General features: G+C 40.3%; 1 protein-coding gene across 1 annotated transcript in view; it reads right to left on the bottom strand.

Moving 5' to 3' along the window:
- The window catches only part of nploc4.S (NPL4 homolog, ubiquitin recognition factor S homeolog), a 44,846-nt gene extending 27,269 nt beyond the window's left edge, over positions 1–17,577 (bottom strand). The window contains exons 1-8 of the mRNA NM_001086958.1: positions 17,519–17,577; positions 12,057–12,137; positions 11,169–11,281; positions 8,901–9,083; positions 8,105–8,153; positions 7,912–8,006; positions 4,644–4,767; positions 752–931 (exon numbers count right to left, since the gene is read on the bottom strand). Coding sequence (NP_001080427.1) covers positions 752–931; positions 4,644–4,767; positions 7,912–8,006; positions 8,105–8,153; positions 8,901–9,083; positions 11,169–11,281; positions 12,057–12,137; positions 17,519–17,533 — 840 coding nt within the window. The 5' untranslated portion in view covers positions 17,534–17,577. The remainder of the gene's footprint in view (positions 1–751; positions 932–4,643; positions 4,768–7,911; positions 8,007–8,104; positions 8,154–8,900; positions 9,084–11,168; positions 11,282–12,056; positions 12,138–17,518) is intronic.
- Between the last annotated feature and the right edge of the window lie 947 nt (positions 17,578–18,524).

Below are 18,524 nucleotides of genomic sequence, written 5' to 3'. Positions count from 1 at the left end.
TTTTGAGCCAATAAATCACTAATTTTGGATCAGTATGCTAAAGCAATTTTGGATTTTTTAATCTGTATTACCATGGCATGTGGGAAATGTACAGGATCAATTTATGCTTATGTAACTGCAAATTACATTGGAATTATGGGAGAAATCATGCATTATGGATAAATAACATGGTGATTTGTGTCCCAAACGGCACTTTTATAATGGACTCCTATTATGTCTGTACACAGCAGTAGCAACACAGAAGTGGTATTTTAATATCACAACAAAAATTCAACTTTACATTTAGGGATACTGTATTTATTAACAGCAGAGACAAACATCACAGATGATGTTGCCCTTAGCATCCAATCAGATCTTTTTTCTTTAGTTTTCTAACTTGTACGTGACTGTTGAAATCTAATCGCCGATTGGTTGCTATGAGCAACATCACTTGTGTCCCCTTGGTGTAAAAGAAAAAAAGCAAGTTTATGTCAAGCAGGCATATTAATAAGAACTGGACTTTGACTATGAACAAATGAAAAAAGAAAAGGGATAAGATGATCAAATAGTATACTGCAGCAACCCTACTGGCATAGGCATGCTAGATGCAAATGCTTGAGCAGTGCAGAAGTACATTTACCTGCATCACCTCATAGCTAGAAATACTAAGGAGGTGGAGGGCTTAACTGCAGTTACAGGCTGTACGGCATAAAGTCTAGATATTAAAAATCATCTCACTTCAATATTATTAACAATAGCCATTAGAACTTACTTGTGGAGGCTCATAGATAGCAGCCACTTCTGCCCTTAGACCCAGAGGAATATCCTTATGCTCAGTGTATCGGCCATATAGATAACCAATACGCTGGTTTCCAGTCTTGCGCCAGAAGTCTAGGAAGCGATCGGCAATGGTGTGATTCTCAAACATAATGTTGTCCACATGCCTATATTTCTAGAGTCAGAGAGAGACAATAAGGAATGTAACCTGTCTCAAGCAGGAAACATACACAAGCAGGAAACATACACTTGTGACTCACAGAACAACACTGCTATTAGACATTCTAATTCTGAGAAAGAGTCATAATCTTCTAAAGTTTATATTTACAAATATCTCCCAGTGGGTGCATTAATGAAGTCTATGAGCAGGCTGCAGACTAAAAAACACACAGATTCAAAAATAGAATTGATTCAAGATGGTTAGGTGTTTCCCTAGAAAAAAATACTTTTATTTAGCATTATGTTATTTAGCATTGCACAGGCTTGCTATTTTCTGGAAAATTAACAGTTGTGCTACAGATTCCTTAAACTTAAGTGCTCGCCCACTAAAAATAGTTCACGGCATTTAACCTAATCATTATGCCATAACCAGTCAGCTGACTAGTGGTTTGGCAGTTTCTACATTTCCTACTATATCATCCTTCCACTGATCAAATAAAAATACATCAATTCTAAGCCCTAACAAATCAAAAACAAATACTGACATTAAAGGCACACTTCTGTTTTTTTAAGTATAGTAAAAAGATGTATAGTAACAAGATGCAGGTTAAGAGTGTGGCTCCATTAAATAATGGTACCTGCGTGGTTGTAATAGATACTGAAAAGGCATATGTGCTAAATCAGTTCTTTTCTTCAGTATATAGGAGTCAGAGTTCCCAGACCCACCTCATAGCTGCACTGTTGGCTCACCCACAACCTACAGTGGCTCAGGATATGGCACATAAAGCTTTACTAAAAATTAATGTTAACAAGGCGCCAAGGCCAGAAGGAATACACCCTTGAGTACTAAAAGAGCTTGGTTTGCTTTTAGACATGCCTATATTACTGATTTTCACAGACTCGCTTTCATCTGGTATGGTACACTACGTATTGTAGGAAAGCTGATTTAATTACTATATTTGAAAAGGGATTACAATCTCAGCCTGGCAATTATAGGCCAGTAAATTTGACATCCGTGGTGGGCAAATTATTCCAAGGCCAAAATGTTGTCCTGGCAAATGGCATTATGAGCAGCAATCAGCATGGTGTTATGAAGGATAGGGCATACAGACAAATTAATGATAAGGTAAGTGAGATGCTAAACAGAGGGGGGGGCAGTAGATGTGATTTATCTGGATCTTGCCAAAGCCTTTGATATTGTGCCTCACAAACTGCTTTCTAAACTATGGGCGGTTGGGCTTAAAGGGGAAGGAAACCTAGTCGGCGCAAACCCCCCACCCATTTGTTGCCCACCCTCCATCCTCCCCCCTGGCCTACCCGTTCCGCTGGGCAAATGCCCCTAACTTGTTACTTACCCTTCTGCGCAGGTCCAGTCCAGGGAGTTCACAGACGACATCTTCTTCCACGCAATCTTCCTACTGCTGTGAACGGCGTTTTGGCGCATGCGCAGTAGGATCATTTCGCCGGTACGGATCTGCGCCAAAAGTCACGCGCATGCGCAGTAGATCGTACCGGCGAAATGATCCTACTGCGCATGCGCCGTTCAAAGCAGAAAGAAGATCGCATGGAAGAAGATGTCGTCTGTGAACTCCCTGGACTGGACCTGCGCAGAAGGGTAAGTAACAAGTTAGGGGCATTCGCTCAGCGGGACGGGTAGGCCAGGGGGGAGTAGGGAGGGTGGGCAACAAACGGGGGGGGGGGGAAGGATAGGGCATACAGACAAATTTATGATAAGGTAAGTGAGATGCTAAACAGAGGGGGGGGCAGTAGATCTGATTTATCTGGATCTTGCCAAAGCCTTTGATATTGTGCCTCACAAACTGCTTTCTAAACTATGGGCGGTTGGGCTTAAAGGGGAAGGAAACCTAGTCGGCGCAAACCCCCCACCCATTTGTTGCCCACCCTCCATCCTCCCCCCTGGCCTACCCGTTCCGCTGGGCAAATGCCCCTAACTTGTTACTTACCCTTCTGCGCAGGTCCAGTCCAGGGAGTTCACAGACGACATCTTCTTCCACGCAATCTTCCTACTGCTGTGAACGGCGTTTTGGCGCATGCGCAGTAGGATCATTTCGCCGGTACGGATCTGCGCCAAAAGTCACGCGCATGCGCAGTAGATCGTACCGGCGAAATGATCCTACTGCGCATGCGCCGTTCAAAGCAGAAAGAAGATCGCATGGAAGAAGATGTCGTCTGTGAACTCCCTGGACTGGACCTGCGCAGAAGGGTAAGTAACAAGTTAGGGGCATTCGCTCAGCGGGACGGGTAGGCCAGGGGGGAGTAGGGAGGGTGGGCAACAAACGGGGGGGGGGGAAGGATAGGGCATACAGACAAATTTATGATAAGGTAAGTGAGATGCTAAACAGAGGGGGGGGGCAGTAGATCTGATTTATCTGGATCTTGCCAAAGCCTTTGATATTGTGCCTCACAAACTGCTTTCTAAACTATGGGCGGTTGGGCTTAAAGGGGAAGGAAACCTAGTCGGCGCAAACCCCCCACCCATTTGTTGCCCACCCTCCATCCTCCCCCCTGGCCTACCCGTTCCGCTGGGCAAATGCCCCTAACTTGTTACTTACCCTTCTGCGCAGGTCCAGTCCAGGGAGTTCACAGACGACATCTTCTTCCACGCAATTTTCCTACTGCTGTGAACGGCGTTTTGGCGCATGCGCAGTAGGATCATTTCGCCGGTACGGATCTGCGCCAAAAGTCACGCGCATGCGCAGTAGATCGTACCGGCGAAATGATCCTACTGCGCATGCGCCGTTCAAAGCAGAAAGAAGATCGCATGGAAGAAGATGTCGTCTGTGAACTCCCTGGACTGGACCTGCGCAGAAGGGTAAGTAACAAGTTAGGGGCATTCGCTCATCGGGACGGGTAGGCCAGGGGGGAGTAGGGAGGGTGGGCAACAAACGGGGGGGGGGTTTGCGCCGACTAGGTTTCCTTCCCCTTAAATGAGGATGTTTGCACATGGATAGGAAACTGGTTACAGGATCAGGTACAGAGGGTGGTTATTAATGATACATTCTCTACTTGGAGTAAGCTTCTTAGTGGGGTCCCACAGGGTTCTGTATTGGGTCCACTTTTATCTAACGTATTCATTAATGACTATAGGGAAGGTATTGTTAGTAATGTATCAGTGTTTGCAGATGACATTAAACTATGCAGTTCAATTAATTCCATTCAGGATGCAGCATGCCTGCAGCAGGATCTTGCCAAATTTGCAATCTGTGGCAGATGAGATTCAATATTGATAAATGTAAAGTAAACTTATACCGTTAATGGGACTTCACAAGGCAAATCTATTATGGAAAAGAACCTTGGTGTCCTTGTAGATCATAAACTTGGCTGTAGAAAGCAATGTCGGTCAGTAGCTTCAAGGGCAAATAAGATCCTGAACACAGATTCGTGGGAGAAGGGGATTATTCTTCCACTGTATAGAGCTCTGGTAAGGCCCCATCTAGAATATGACATACAGTCTGGGTCTCCAGCACTCAAATGGGACATCAGTAAATTATAGAGAATCCAGAGAAGAGCAAGGAACTTACTATTATTACTTACTATTATTGGTTATGGCACTTTAGCACCTACAGAATGTTGTAAATAATCCCTAACATTAGTGTTTAAGAAGAGAAAACAGGGTTTTGAGAAAAATTAGCAGCCAATTCTGTAAATCAGCCCTGAAAAGTTCATTTGCACCATTAGCAGCATACTAAAAGCTGACAAAGCCTTACCTGTCTGTTGAGTGTTATTGCACTGGGTTGGCATTTGGTACAGATTCCCTCTGGCCACGGTGGGTGGCCCTCACAACCAGATTTGATCTTGCAGCTTATATTTTCTAAGGCCACGAATTTTCCTCTAAACGTAATTAAAGAAAATTAAAAATTCCAACAACAGTCCCATTAGTATCAGGGTACAGTATAAAGGATAGTATTATAACTTGCCATATCTTATTTAGTTAAAAAGCCAGTAAACCCCCTTGTTCGACAGCAGTACAATTAATAAGGCTTGTGATCAACATAGAATTTACAGTTTATTATAGTAATATAGGTTGAAAAAAAGACACTTGTCCACTGAGTTTATCATTTTACATATACAGTAAGTGGAACCTGCCTAGTTTTATTTCATCTAGAGGAAGGCAAAAAAAACCCATATGAAGCCTTTCCAATTTGTCTCAGACTCCAAGATGGCAATTGGACTAGTACCTGGATCAACTTGTGGAGTGATTATCTGTATTTCCTTACTTGCTAAAAAAATAATCAATTCCTTCTTGAAGCTACTGCTATACTGTATATACTACTGTATATTAAGATGGAACCTCCTTTCCTCAAACAGACATCAATGCACTTGTGTCAGCTGGAAGGACCTACTAATAAAAAAAAAGAATCTGTTTATTGAATTTCCCCCTTATATATTTATACATAGTTTTCACATCCCTCATTCATGTAGCTCTTTTCCATCAAAAACATTCCCAGCTTGGCCAGTCATTCATAATAGCAGAGAGTTTCCATACCCTTTTGCCAGCTTAATTGAGCTTCTTTGGACTCTCTTTCAAAAACATCTAGTTTGAGCACTGGAGACCAAAACTGCACTGCATATGCTAGTTAGGGTCTTTCCTGCTCTCTTCCCGATAATTCATTTATTTTTTATTACTAAACTTTGTTTGCCCTTGAAGCTACTGACTGGCATTGCTTGCTGATATTGACAAGCACCCCAAGGTGCTTCTCCTATATGTTGCTAAACTACTACAGTCCTATTTAGGGTGAAAGAGGTAAGCATGTATTTTTTTACATCCCAGCACATAACCATACATTTATCTACACTGAACTTAATCTGCCACCTAGTGGCCCAGAATGCCAGTTTGTAAAGATCCTGCTGCAAGGATGCCACATCCTGGATATCATTTATTGGGCTTGATAGTTATTTTATCATCTACAAACACTGATACATTACTTAGAATGCCCTCCCCCCAAAAATCAATGCTTTTTGTCATTTCTTAAGGCTAAACAAGTATCTACATTATCAGCGCACAAACAATGCATCTGAATAATGCATTTTACACATGTGCACACTGGTAATCAAGTTGTCTACGTTGCAAGAACCAAATACGGAGTAGCTTCAATTTCCTTGTTTAGCTCAAAAAATAAATAAAATGTTTTGTCATTAACACAATATATAAAAACATTTTTATGCATAAGCTCTTTTCATTATATTCATGTCATACTGTCCTCTTCAAATGGGATGCAAACAGAATGATTTTAAGCAACTTTGCAACATATATTATATTCGATAGTTCAAAGTTACTTTGAATAAAATTAATTGCTGTATAAAGTAATATATGTCTGCCTGTTTATTTTCTCTACATTCTTTGCACATTAAACAGCATAGAAGTCCGGTCTGTGAAATAGTCAAACCCCAGAAAATGTAAATGCTTTCAGTTGCATTTAAACATAACTTTAAAACCACTGACATTTTGAATTATCTTATTAGGGTGGAGATTCCCCTTAAATCTAAAAACATGCTAAATCTAACATTAAATGGGAAAATGTACACTCGCTTCAAATAAACAATCTTGACTTTTGGCTTGTCAAAAAAAAGACAGACACTACTGTTTTCAGTAGTGCAGCCCAGAACTCAAATTCAGAAGACACACAATCAAATTATGGCACAAGAACTGCTCCTTGGTGGTTATTCTTCCACTGTAAAGAGGAAAGGGTGCAGAGAAGGGCAACTCAGCTGGTAAAAGGTACGGAAAAACGTAGCTATGAGGAAAGACTGGCCAAATTGGGGTTGTTTAAGAGGCACGTAAGGGGTGATAACTATGTATAAATATAGAAGGGGAACATATAATAATCTCTCCAATTCTTTATTAACCAGTAGGTCTTTCCAACGGACACAAGGTCTCCCATTCCGAATAGAAAAATAAGAAGGTTCAGGCTAAATATTCAGAAGGGGTTTTTTTACAGCGAGAGCTGTGAAGATGTGGATTCTCCCCCTGAAGTAGTCGTACAAGCTGAGACATTAGATAGCTTTAAGAAGGGGTTAGATGCATTGAACTTGATGGCCGTGTATCTTTTGTAAGCTAACTTTGTTACTATGTTACTATGTCTTGTGCAGTTTTCTCTCCTATTGTCACAGCACAGTCAGCTTGTTTTGTGCAATGGTGGGCCCTAAACTTTGGTCCTCCAGGTGGAACTTGAACCAAAAGAGTCTGACAAACATTGCATTATATGATAATCCGCTAATCATGTTTCGTTGGTTTCCAACATTCAAGAATGGATCATTATCATACAAATACCATTACAGACTTCTCCGATAGTATGGCCACATTAAAGGCAGTGAATGCAACAAGTTAAGCTACTGCACAGCCTAATACAAAGAACAATAGAGATATCTAATCCTCAAAAGGTAGAGGCTCTGCACCTCACAGGAACAGTTCAATGCTTGACAAAGTGGCATGACCCCGAAACATCTGCATTAAACACGCAAGGCAGACTTGCTTGCACTAATGCTGTGTGCCATTGAATTTCTTTATTGCACATTAAAGGCAGCTAATATTCCTGAACTTGTTTGTTGGATGCAATATATACATAATATTCTAATCTTGTGAGCTTGGCAAGTGACCCATTTTGTCTTTCAGGGTTATGAATATCTTACAATAAGTTAGTATGGATCAGGGTATATGGCCTGACTGCACAAGTGCAGTAAAAAACACAAAAAATTAAGTTTTTCTATGTTGGATGTTTGCTGAAACAGCTTTAGGTAGAACAAACAAATTATTTTGTGGGGAATCGTTTCAGGACAGAAACGCTCCCTTTGGGGTTTCTGCACACTAATTGTCTTTCACTGCCTGCATCTGCCATAAAGAGAATGTTTACAATTGCTCTGTCATGGGAAACAGTGCCACATAATTTCAGGTGTTTTGACTGTCTTAGATATACATTGGAGCTTGTAATGCCCTACACCGGACATGTAGAGATGCCTCCATTGCTCATTTCTTACTTGTCTGCACCTCCTGTCAGCTTTCTGATGTAGGCGTGGAATGACATGTGCTTGACTGGGGGATCAAGGTGATTGAGATAATCCTCATCAAAAGGCTACAAAGCAAAATTAGAAAAAACAGTCCATTTATTTGATGTTATACCTATTACAGAATAGTGAACTTACAAATTTCTTAACATTGAAGCAATCATACCTCTAGTGGAACACAATGTACACATTTACCCATGGGGCCATGCCGACACCTATAGAAGAAAGCAAAGATCAAAACCCAAAAGGAATATGTTAAGATTTCAACAATTTCTCTGAATGCAAAGCTGGCTATATACTTGTATGGTCACCAAACAATTGCATCTAGCTTCACCTCATATCTGGTTAATTCAATGGTTTGGCCCTTGGCCTCAAACAATCAGATCATGCCACTATGAATCCAGGTCGAAGGGGCAAGGACAACATCAATGAGCCGTAGCGGTCCTTGCTCTGATGGGATATATAAACCTGTCTTATAAATTCAAACCAGAATTTTGGCCAGGCAGAGGGGCCCATACACAGGCCAATAAGCTGAAAACTCAGTCTGTGGCCTGTGTATAGAAGGATGGCCAAACACCAGGTGTTCCAGGCAATAGTAGCACACAAATGTCATTAGCAGCATCAACAGGAGGTTCAAAAAATAATGTTCCAGCTATCACAAAGCTGATTGTTGCATTGGTGATTGTCTGGCTGGGGAAACAGTGATTATTAAGAACATATATTTCTCCAAAAGCAGAGGCTTCTGTTAAACTGTCATTAAGACAAAGGAAAAGTCTGAATAAGTAACCTTGACAAAGTATACACCTCTACTATGGTGATGATGGCAATGATTCAACCTGACAGCAAATAGTAGCATATGAAGCATTCAGGCAGTGTCACAAAGAATATTTGTTGAGGAAAAAAAACTATAACTAAACCCTCCCAAAACTAGTATAACTAATTAATTTGCATTCAGTACATACAGCTGGGGGTCTCTGTTCCTGTAGATTTTTCCATCCTGTTTGCTCAGATATTGGTCAATTTCATCATCTACCACCTGTGGAGAGCTTATGGGCCTAGAACCTGGAACTGCTGCACTTATATCCATGACTTCAGTGGAGGGGCCTGCAGAGCTAGATGGGAACAAGAACAGCATATCCCCATGCCTGGAAAAACAAAGAAAGCAAAAATACTTGTGCAGTTTATTACTACAGCAAAGCAAATAAAAAGACATCAGTTGAATATACAATTGGCTAGAACAATGTTCTGAAACAGCAGTGCACAGTTCCACAGAAAGACCATGAGGTCCTGTTTACCAAACACCTTCTGCGGGCTCAGTTTCAGCCAGTGGAAACAGATGTGTGTGTAGATTTTCTTTCAAACTTAAAAAAAAAATCAGACTGCGTGATACATAGTAAAGTTGACTGTAAATTAAATGCACAGAAGGCCTGTGGGGTACAGGGCTAGAACTAACAAATGGTCCTATGGGATTGAACTTAAAAGAGCATTATTTTTTTGTAGTGCTACCACTTCCCCCAGTAACGACTACAACCACAGAACCTGAAAATCCCAAGCAAAGTCAAGTAAATTTACCTATGATGCAGCATACAGCAGTTACAGATTTAAAAAAATAAAGAAACAAGTATACAGGCATGGTGTATTTTCCACACTGGCAACATGGTCTAAAGTAATTATTTACTTTATCATTAAACAAGGCAATATATATATATATATATATATATATATATATATATATATATATATATATATATATATATATATATATATATATATATATTCCATAGGGTGGCACACCGTTGCAGACGTTGAGTACCCAGGTGCACGGTAAAATAACGTACGTAGCATTCAAAAAGAATGCAACACCGGTAGTTTAGTGAAACAAAAAATTTTATTCAAACGTGCATATACAGCCTGGCTGTATATGCACGTTTGAATACAATTTTTCTGTTTTCTCCCGGTGTTGCTGGTCTTTTTGAATGCATATATACATACACACAACAAGTCCAACATGTGTATTGCACACTCGCTAAGAAGCAGTGATTAAGTTGTACTGGGTGCGTTATCTCAAAATGTGGTGAGTCACTCCACTAAAAATATTGTCCAACGAGATCGCACACTATGATATAAAAGTTTAAAACACTGCTTTTATTTTGTAAGTATAAAAACAAAATAAACGCTATGTTTTAAACTTTTATATCATGGTGTGTGATCTCGTTGGACAATATATTTCCCCAAAATAATCTTTTATTATACCAGTTTAGATTGTATAATCCAATTGACAGAGCGAGAATGTATTGAAAAAAATCAGTGAAGATTTAAAGGGCCTTGAAATTCATATGTCTTTGTGCTGGAGATCATCTGGAAGATCTGTTGCACAAAGAGGGGGTAGTGCAAATTCCACTCTTTAGTATACAGAAATACAGTTGACACATTATAGAATGTTAAAGACTATGTCTTTAAAATTCTAGAATGTCAACTGAATTTTTTACCTTTAGACCTGACAGCAAAGGAATAGGAAACTGTTACATTAGGAATTCTTAGTAACATCAAAATGACTGACATGTGTACTTTAAAATAAAGTTGTCCTTTCTCTGGAATAAACATTTACAATTCATTGTTTTATTTTGTTTTTTTAATATAAGCATCGTCAACCACTAAGCTGGTTTACAATCTAAACTTCAGTAAAGTTCTTGGAACAATGCCTAAGTGCCAGGGTAAACAGAATCATGGCTCTGCTGTACATGGAGCAGAGATCGCCTAAATATGCAAAAGCAGGCATTTTTGGGGCTATCTCCTCTCTCTTCACCTGCACTAAAGCAAAAGCTGCACATTTCAGTGCAGACCAACAGAGCTCGGGAAGGAAGCGGATCCGCTTCTCTTACCCTGCTAAAAAGGAGAAGAAAAAAAACACTGGCTGAAAGCAGCAAAGCCAACACTCCATATGCCCTTAGCTTAAGGGACAGAGGCATGATGCATTGTATTTGTGTACTAAAGATTTTTTATCACTGTTGTTTTTTCCCCCACAAAGACTTTGCTGATACACAGAAACACAAGCATTAGCATGTGACAACAATGGTGTTCTCATCTTGATGTGTCATGACACAGTTCATGTAAGATAAACATCCTATTTTTACATCCAGTTCTAATTTAAAACCATAGAGAAACAGGTCATAAGCAGGCTGTTTTATCAGTGAGGTTACTGAACCAACATTTGGTGCTCTGCAACTTACTTGATTTTAAGAAAATGGAGGGACTTGTTTTGGGAAGCAGAAATTTCTCCTGTCCGATTTCTATTCACATATACTGAAAATCCATTATTCCTGAAACCAAACTCTTTGGCTACCTGGAAAAATATAGTGACAGTTAACTTGGGTTGAATAAATTAAACGTGTTCATCAAGTTCAACACTTTTTAGTGCATAGCCCATGGAACAGTAACTGAAACAAGATTTGAATCTTAAATTAACCAAAATGTATTTTTATATTAGTGCTGAATTACAGCAAGCACATCTTATAATTACTTACAAATTTCCCATCCCTATTCATTGTATAGTCAAATAAATAATATACTATGCAAACAGATGCTAAAATGGCCATATAGTTACATAGTTAAATCGGGCTGAAAAAAGACGAAGTCCATCAAGTTCAACCCCTCTAAATGAAACCCAGCATGGAACCTATAGTTCTGCACAATTTGGTATCATGGGCAAAAATAGAAACAGTACTTTCAATGCCCACCTTCAGGTCATTAATAAATGAGTTAAAAAGCAAAGGGCCTAGTACAGAGTCCTGGCTCCACAAGTGTGAAAAGAAGACTGCACTGGAGGTTAATAATGATGGAATGGTCATCTGCTGAACAGAGGATAGATGTTAAACATGGGTCAGAACTAGTGTCATAGTTCAGCAATATATACATGGAAGGCCCAGCTAGCTGGTAGAAGTACATCATGAAACATCCTGATCATAGTTATGAGGACAATACCATGATAAGGTTTTGACTTTCTGTATTGCTGACATAGCTTGGCATCACTTTTAACATTTAAGCTACTACAACAGAGTGACAGCTTATCATACAGTGTGTTTTGGCTCACTGGGCAGGAGAGGTTAGATATAACAAACCTTTTTAAGAAACGTTGCTGCAGTTTCCCTCTTGCTTGCATTAATTCGCTTAATGCCATCTGGAGACTGAATGCGAATTATCTGAGGAAATATAAACAGATTTTATTTCAACCAGAAGACAAATATATAGAATAATATGGGGAGGGATTGGGGAGAGGATGGGATAGACAAAAGGTATGGGGTGGTTGGTTCGGGATATGGAAATTTCTGTAGTTTGTTTTTAATTATCAAAGTTATACTGGAACGTAATTGCTACTTGCCAACTGTGCAACAATATAACTGACAAAGTGGCACCTGGGTAACACCCCCAAGACAGCAAACAATAGGCAATGTTATTAGGCAGACAGATGAGCATATCAAAGCCGCCATGAACCTCTTATTTTTACAAACTGTTTTTTATTTTTATCTAATGCGATTGTTTGCTTGTTTTTTAACCAAAATACAGATCAGTTTATTTTAAGCAGTGAACTGTAACTAAGGATTTTCATAGCTTTCCTATAGTCAATCTAGCTGTTGTAAAAATATGCAAGAATAAGCTAATATAAGTTATGGAATAAATCAGCTTGTATACCCTATGAAATGTCTAGAAATGTCTTATTTTAGGACATGTCTGGTTTACCATCTGCTTTTTTGGGAATAATTTTGAACACTGACTTCTACATTTCTATTCTGCACATTTAATTAATACTAAATGGCCTCCAAAGAAGGAGATCTTTTAATCTTTAAAGTTGATCACTACTTTAAGATCCTGTAACACTTAGGGGCAGATTTATTAGGGTTCGAATTGGAAATTCTAATTCTAATAGCCTAAGATAAGAAAAACAATGTTTAAGACCACGGGGCCCCGTGGTCTTAATAGGGAATACACCCCAGCCAATTTCATTTTTTGAGGTAAATACCGTTGTCCTGTGTGTGTATATATATATGCATAGATGTTACATATCTTGATGTCTTTGAATTTTAATAAACATTGTTTTTCTTATCTTAGGCGATTAAGGATCTACATAGAACACCCTGAGTGCTGGCAACACATCTTGCATATCATAAGGTGTCTCAGAAAAGTGCTGAGTGCGATATGCAGAGTGAGTCATATTGGCGTCTCAGGTATGTTAGATCACAATATGTTAGATCACAGTGATGTTACTAAAGTAGCAAAATATCAAATTGTGTTGCAATTTCTGATACGAACAGGCTTTATTTACCTTGGATACTTTTCTCAACCAATTATGTCACAGTTTTTTTGATACAACGGATTTTATTTTTTTGATACAACGGACTTTATTTTTTGGATTTTTTGGATACTTTTACTTATCCAGTTTGCCTTTTTGTTTTTGGACACTTCACTGTTTCACTACCTGATTTTGGGCTGGATGAGACGTAAAGGATTTATGTATATATAATGTTGGTGATGTCACTGGAGAGGGGGCTGGGCATGTAGTCACACCCCCTTCCTCACCTTAAAAGAGCATTGTATGGTGTAACACAGGGCTTGATAAAGGGCCTGGTAGGCTCGAAACGTTGCCTTTTGCATATGGGCTAAATAAAATTTCCTTTTGAACACAAGTGCAACCAGACTCAGTGTGCTGCTGGCTTTCTTCTGGATATCTATTTTTGAATTCCAGGCTTGGAGGCAAGATTTGGTTGTATAAAAACCAGGTGTAATAGTAAACAGAGTCTCCTGTAGGCTGCTAGTCCACATATGGGCTACCAATAGCCAATCACAGTGCTTATTTGGCTCCATCCAGGAACATTTTTTATGCTTGTGTTGCTCCCCAACTCTTTTTACATCCGAATGTTGCTCACGGGTGAAAAAGGTTGGGGATCCCTGCTGTACACAAAGCATGTAAGGAAAATTAAAAGGGCTGTACAGAGAAACACTCAACAAGGACATGTCCACAGTACCTAGGTCTCAGCCACTCCTCCCAATATCTCAGATTCACTCCATAGTCCAATTGCAGCCACACAAGCTTAATTGGCGATAAAAATTGGGGTGGGATTTTCACTTTTAAAACCCGCCACTACATTTTAAAAACAGCCAAATTTGGCTGTAAACCCGCCAACCTGGCAACCCTGGGTTAGGCTGAAAAGAGGCATTGGAGTGTCTCTTCATTCTCCCACACAAAGTGGTCATCATAGTGACTAACAGGCTAAACTCAGAAGTAGCAGGGGAAAAGCCCTCCCACAAAACCTCTGCCACCCAACTGCCTGTGTCTATCTCTGTTCCCAGCCTATACACAAAGCTGTCTTATACTGCTGGATGCTCAATACTATATAACACTATATTTTACATGCTCAACACAAAGCGAGGGATGTAAATGTAATAAAATCTGTAAAAATTCTAATACTAATATTGTGCAGGGGAGGGGGAGAACATTCAGTGCAGGGAGGGAGGGGGGAATCTATGAAAGGAGTGAGTGGAGAAACAATCTGTGCAGGGAGGGGGGAAACGATGTATGCAAGGAGTGAAAGTGGAAACAATATGAGCAGGGAGGGGGAAATCTGAACAGGGAGGGAGAAGAAGGAGCAGATTACATGGGGAGGAGGAGCCGAGCAGACTGATATGCTGTGTGGAGCAATGCAGGGAAGGACTGAGAGTGACATCACTAACAGCACAGCCCATCTGCACAGCCCAGTCTTTCCTCAGTGGATGCTGCTCTCAGCTGCTTAGGAAGAAAGTGTCGGCGGCTCCTAAGCCGTATACTGGAGACTCCTTGACAGGAAATTTGCAGGGGGGCGACTGAGAACAGTTTTCAAGCTATTACAGATATTTCTGACCCCAAAGATATTTAAATAAACAGGTTTCCTTCTATTTTACATGATTTAGTGCATTGTGAAATATGTATTTTCTCAACTTTAATACAAGTTGAGATCATGGCCTTTCTGCCCAAACCTAGCCCTTCTCATAATTACTATTGACGGTATGACCATTAACCCTCATAATTCTACACACTGTCTTTTTGTTATCTTTCACCAATTCCTCACATTCTCAATGCCACTCCCAACCTAGCATTTTTTCTTCTCAATTATTCTTAACCCTTTAGATTACTACAATTTTCAACTAACCGGTCTCCCACCTCACTCTCCTGCAATCAGTCTTTAACTCTGCTGCTAGAATCCTCCTGCTTTTTCCTAAGAGGGAACCAGTAGCGTAACTAGAGGGGGGCGGGCCCTGGTGCGTGACGCGCAGCCGGGCCCCGCCCCCCTCTGTACCACCCGCATTTTCAGTGGCGCGCGGGCTGCCGGGGGGTCGCCACTGGAGGGAACATGTTCTGCACCAGGTAAAATCTTTAGCATGGCTGCTTGTTAAGCACAGGATATAGTACAAAATCCTTCTGCTAAAATTCAAAGTCATTCACTGCATTCCTGTACTTGTCACCATCTTTTTACACTATCCACACCTACTGCTATTGCTATCTATCTCGCTGCACTTTACCTCTAGAATACCATCCCTGAATTCCTCCGTAATAAAGAATCTCTCATTCTCTTCAAAAGGTACTTAGATTCTACCTTTTGGACCACTATAATATTTTGTAATGTAGTCCAATCCTGGCACTTAATGCCAATCTCCAAAACTTTATGCACTGTATGTTATCCACCAATTTTGATTGCAAGCCCTACAGGCAGGGACTTTCTTCTTATGGTGTCTCCTACCACATGGCACTTAAAGTGGTCCTGTCACCCAAACATAAAAAGCTGTATAATAAAAGTCCTTTTCAAATTAAACATGAAATCCAAACTCTAATTTTTTATTAAAGCATTCATTGATGTTTTAAACTTAGGCATAGAGGTGGGACAGGCAATCACTTTCCATTCAGCACTTCCTAGATGTAACTACTCTCCCCACATTTCCCCTGTTCTCTTAACCATTTAATTGTATAGCCTGTGCATGGGAATGGACATCAGGTCCCCCATTCTGGTGCACAAACAAGATTATGAGATGATGCAAGCCTTGCCACAAAATGGCTCCTGCCTGCTTGCTAAAATTATGAAGCCCCAGACCAAAGGAAACAAGTTTTAAAAAATGTATACACTGTAATTAAAGTTAATTTTGGTTGACTAACATTATAAAATAGGATTTGGAATATTATTTTTAGGTGACCAGTCCATTTTAATCTCTCTATTGCTTATTTATTATAATGCTTGCCCTTCATACGTGTACTTTTCTAAATAGCAAGGTTATACTGTGCTGCACATTCATATAGTGCTTTATTAATAAAGTATGCATACATACATACATTTAGCAGATGAGATCAAAATGTAGATCCCAAACCATCTCGACAGGAACAGTGTTTGGGAAAAGCCAATAACTTTTGGCTAAAGAAGGGTTGACCAGCCTGAATACAGGCCAAACTGTAGAATATTGTGTAGATTTAGGTAGGAGCTGCGCTCTCTCAAATCTGCATATGCCAATTCCCTCTCCAACAGTAGAAAATGGAATTAGCTAGTTGCAATCTGGCTGATTGCAGGTTGTTCCACTGCCAAGTGTCATACATGTCCAAACTTTCAGGTATCATGTACAAAATCGGCCAAGTCCAGGCATGTGTGGGCAAATAAGGCTATTTACACATGAGCCAATTTTTGCCAGAATACAGAAGCACACATGCCATGCTAGGCATTCCCAACCAACTTATTGAAGTTGCCAATTAGTTAAAGAAAATTAAATATTTCTACATACCCTTATAATCATTTGGCATGGAGACTAGCATGAGCAAATAAGTCAGACCTCATTTTGTATCCCCATGTCATTTTGGGGTACTGGGCTGGCAAGTACCTGCATCCAAGAAAAATAAAACAGCTGCATGGAAGTTTAGTCAGTGTAAAACTAGGTTATCCAGCCTTCTGGAATGGCAAATTGATTTTCATGTATTGCAAACATTCCCTGACTATGACATTAGGGTGGAGTCTATCTGATACTCTATCCAGAAACGGTTTTAATGCTTGCCACGTCAGATTATGTGTTTTGTAGTTGAAGATCCATGCAAGTGTTATAATAAAAACTTACTGAGCTCCTCTGCCAAATAACATTATGCCCTGGCATTTTATAAAACCAGTTGCAGGGTCTCTTTCCTCTACAATGCCTCGTCCATTCATGTATAAAAATAACTTGATGTGACATCACAATTACAGGTCTATAAACACTACCAACGTATCTGACAACTGACATTTATTAACATGTAGCGTGGGTTTCGTGTAATCTACTGACAATACTGATATTTGGCTTTGTGTATCCCGGATCCAATAGAATTACCGACACACTGTACTTCCGCTACGGGCCCTTACTGTTACATCTCTAGGCCACTTTCCATAGTGACCCGCCCAAGCTGTTGTTGCAATACAACTTCCAGTAACCCCTGTGCATTTTGTTTGCAGTTTAAGAAGAGCTGTAGGGCCGCAGGTTGAAGATACCTACTATATCGCGTTACCCTCATTCAATCTAACGTCCCTTTCCCCTGAGGACTCACAATGCTCTCCGACATGACTGTCACTCCAGCAGATAATTTTGCTTCGAGACCTCGCTGTCTCTAGAAATTCGCCAAACGTAAGCTACCGGCAGCTTAGAGTCCTCTTGTGGTAGCCAAAAAGCGTCTCCCTCTGAATGCAGTTAAGCAAGAGGGTTCCGGAACAGCTTTGTTCCGCCTAGACAGGTCTGTGCAACTGAGAAACAGTGCCCCGGGAAACACAGAGTCATGCTACGTCGAATTGAATATGACGAAACGGGATTGCTCGGAAACATTTGAGGATATGCTTTACAGAAACAAGCTATCTCTGTAAGGGCACATGTTAAGCTTTACTGACTTCTGCCGATTTACTCTATGTTGACACTGACAGTGCTGAGATGGGGCATATCTCCCAACTGTCCCTTTTTCGGAGGGACAGTCCCTCTTTTGACAGCTCAACCTGCAGGCCATCATTTGTACTGGAAAGTCCCTATTTTCTCTGCACTGAACATCCAGAAAAAGAAACAAAGTTTCTAACTTAATTGGCTTTTAGCAGAGAGCAGGCCTGGACTGGAAGTCAAAATAGGCCCTGTCATTCCAAGTACACAGAGGCCCAAACAGCCCCCTACCAGCCCACTATATGGTAACTTTCTATGGAACCATACAGCAGCCCCTCTGGCATTTGCCAGAACCCACAGATTGCCAGTCCGGGCCTGGCAGAGAGCCCAGAGCAGCTAACAGGTGCAAATAAGATACTTTGAGACACAAAAAACAGTTTAGATAACTTGCAAATTTTGTAAAATGAACATGGTAATTAGGGGGTGTGACCACGGAAAAGGGGCGTGGCCAAAATTGCTGCGCTACGCGCAGAACAAATTTTTGTCCCTCTTTTTACTTCCAAAATGTTGGGAGGTATGTTTTACACAAATGAATTTGCTGCTCCGGTATGGTGATATCACATAACTATCACATCTACTTGGAGTATGGTTCTTAATGGTGTCCCTCAGGGCTCAGTATTGAGTCCACTTTT

This window comes from Xenopus laevis, chromosome 9_10S (assembly GCF_017654675.1).
Source record: "Xenopus laevis strain J_2021 chromosome 9_10S, Xenopus_laevis_v10.1, whole genome shotgun sequence".
Lineage (NCBI taxonomy): Eukaryota > Metazoa > Chordata > Amphibia > Anura > Pipidae > Xenopus > Xenopus laevis.
This window is presented reverse-complemented; position numbering and strand designations above follow the sequence as displayed.